Source organism: Laccaria bicolor, genomic scaffold (assembly GCF_000143565.1).
Source record: "Laccaria bicolor S238N-H82 LACBIscaffold_6 genomic scaffold, whole genome shotgun sequence".
Lineage (NCBI taxonomy): Eukaryota > Fungi > Basidiomycota > Agaricomycetes > Agaricales > Hydnangiaceae > Laccaria > Laccaria bicolor.
In genome coordinates, this window is record NW_001889877.1 from 1,047,152 (window position 1) to 1,048,478 (window position 1,327).

Sequence of the window (1,327 nt, forward strand, 5' to 3'; positions counted from 1 at the left end):
TGATTTTCTTCTGGGCTACGTGTGCTTCTCTATGTGGACAATTCGAAGTAAAATGGCCTGGTTCATCACAGTACCAACAGCCATCTGAAGTCATTTTATAACTCGCCACTTTGCTTTGTGGGTTACTGATATTCGGCTGTTGGTGAACTAAAGTCTCTAAGAGTTTCTTCATTTCGATCTGCGTGTTTTGTACCATATTACGAAGTTCTGAATTCTGTTTTTGATCTACTTTAATTTGATCAAGGAACGTTGCAGTAATACTTCGCAATTCTTCGAATTCATCGTGCTCCGTTTTAATTTCCCGTTCGCGCGCTTGAACTGATCTACCAGTCGATACAGCTCTCGCGTTGCTTGGGTGGTCTTGGGAGTCTCCAGTAAGACGTCCAGCGATGGTTTCTGCCATGTCTATGATGTCTATGATATCGTATGGATCTTCAGTTCTTCTAGCAGTGGTCTCATCCTCGTTGCCTTTCTGTTTTCGGTCTCTAGTTTGTTCAATATTCAAACTGGCCTTAACTTGATCAGCAAAGGAATCTGTCAGACAGCCTAAGAACATGTCAACTAGCTCTCGGTTGCTCACCAGTACTGGCGGCGCCATGAGTAATTTTTGTTGTGCCCTAAAACTTCGAGTTAAAATTTTCAACTCTGTCAAGTTCTTTTCTGCTAGCCGACTGTTTTCTCTACATACAGCTCTTAGTCCAGTTAAAGTCCCTTTTCCTGCATTTCGCGCATCAGGGTAATCTGCTATTAGAGCCTTTTTAAACTCGTCAAAGGAGCCATCTTCGAATGTTTTAAATGCTTTCCATTCGAATTCAGTTCGTTGATCCGTATATTTTCCTAATTTCTTCTTTTTCTCCACGTCACTATTAATACCATATTCTGCGAAAAGATCTTCCATTTGGTCTAAGAAACGTAGAAGCTCAATTGGTTTCTCTTTATCGAAGAACGGGGCTCCCTTATTACCGGGTAATGGCATGGTTCTGTGTGAAGACCGACCTGTAGGGGCCGGTTCTTCTATGCTTGAACTCGATGGGTCAGGCATGATTATTGGGTTTCTTCTGGCTTTTGAGTTCGAAGATTTTGGTTCAGATTGACGAACAGCTTTCGCAGGTCGACTAGGTATAGGTTTTGGAGGTACTTCTTTTCTTAACGGGTAACGTTGTACGACTGGCTCAGCAGCGCGTTTGGGTTTCTGTGTAGGAGGTAAGGGTACTTGTGGACCTTCTCTAGCTCTTTTAGATGTGGCTGTTTCTCTGATTTTTATGGCTGCCGTTGTAAACGACTTTTGATGCTAGTTCTTGGTATTAGAAACTAGGCTTGGTTTTTT

General features: G+C 42.4%; 1 protein-coding gene across 1 annotated transcript; it reads right to left on the bottom strand.

The window, feature by feature from the left end:
- Window positions 1-168: 168 nt before the first annotated feature.
- On the bottom strand, window positions 169-1,042 carry LACBIDRAFT_324779 (uncharacterized protein; the record flags this gene model as incomplete). Its single annotated transcript, XM_001878457.1, has 5 exons — window positions 169-207; window positions 230-546; window positions 581-617; window positions 689-903; window positions 997-1,042. The coding sequence occupies 5 exons, from the start codon at window positions 1,040-1,042 to the stop codon at window positions 169-171; spliced, it is 654 nt and encodes a 217-aa protein (XP_001878492.1).
- Between the last annotated feature and the right edge of the window lie 285 nt (window positions 1,043-1,327).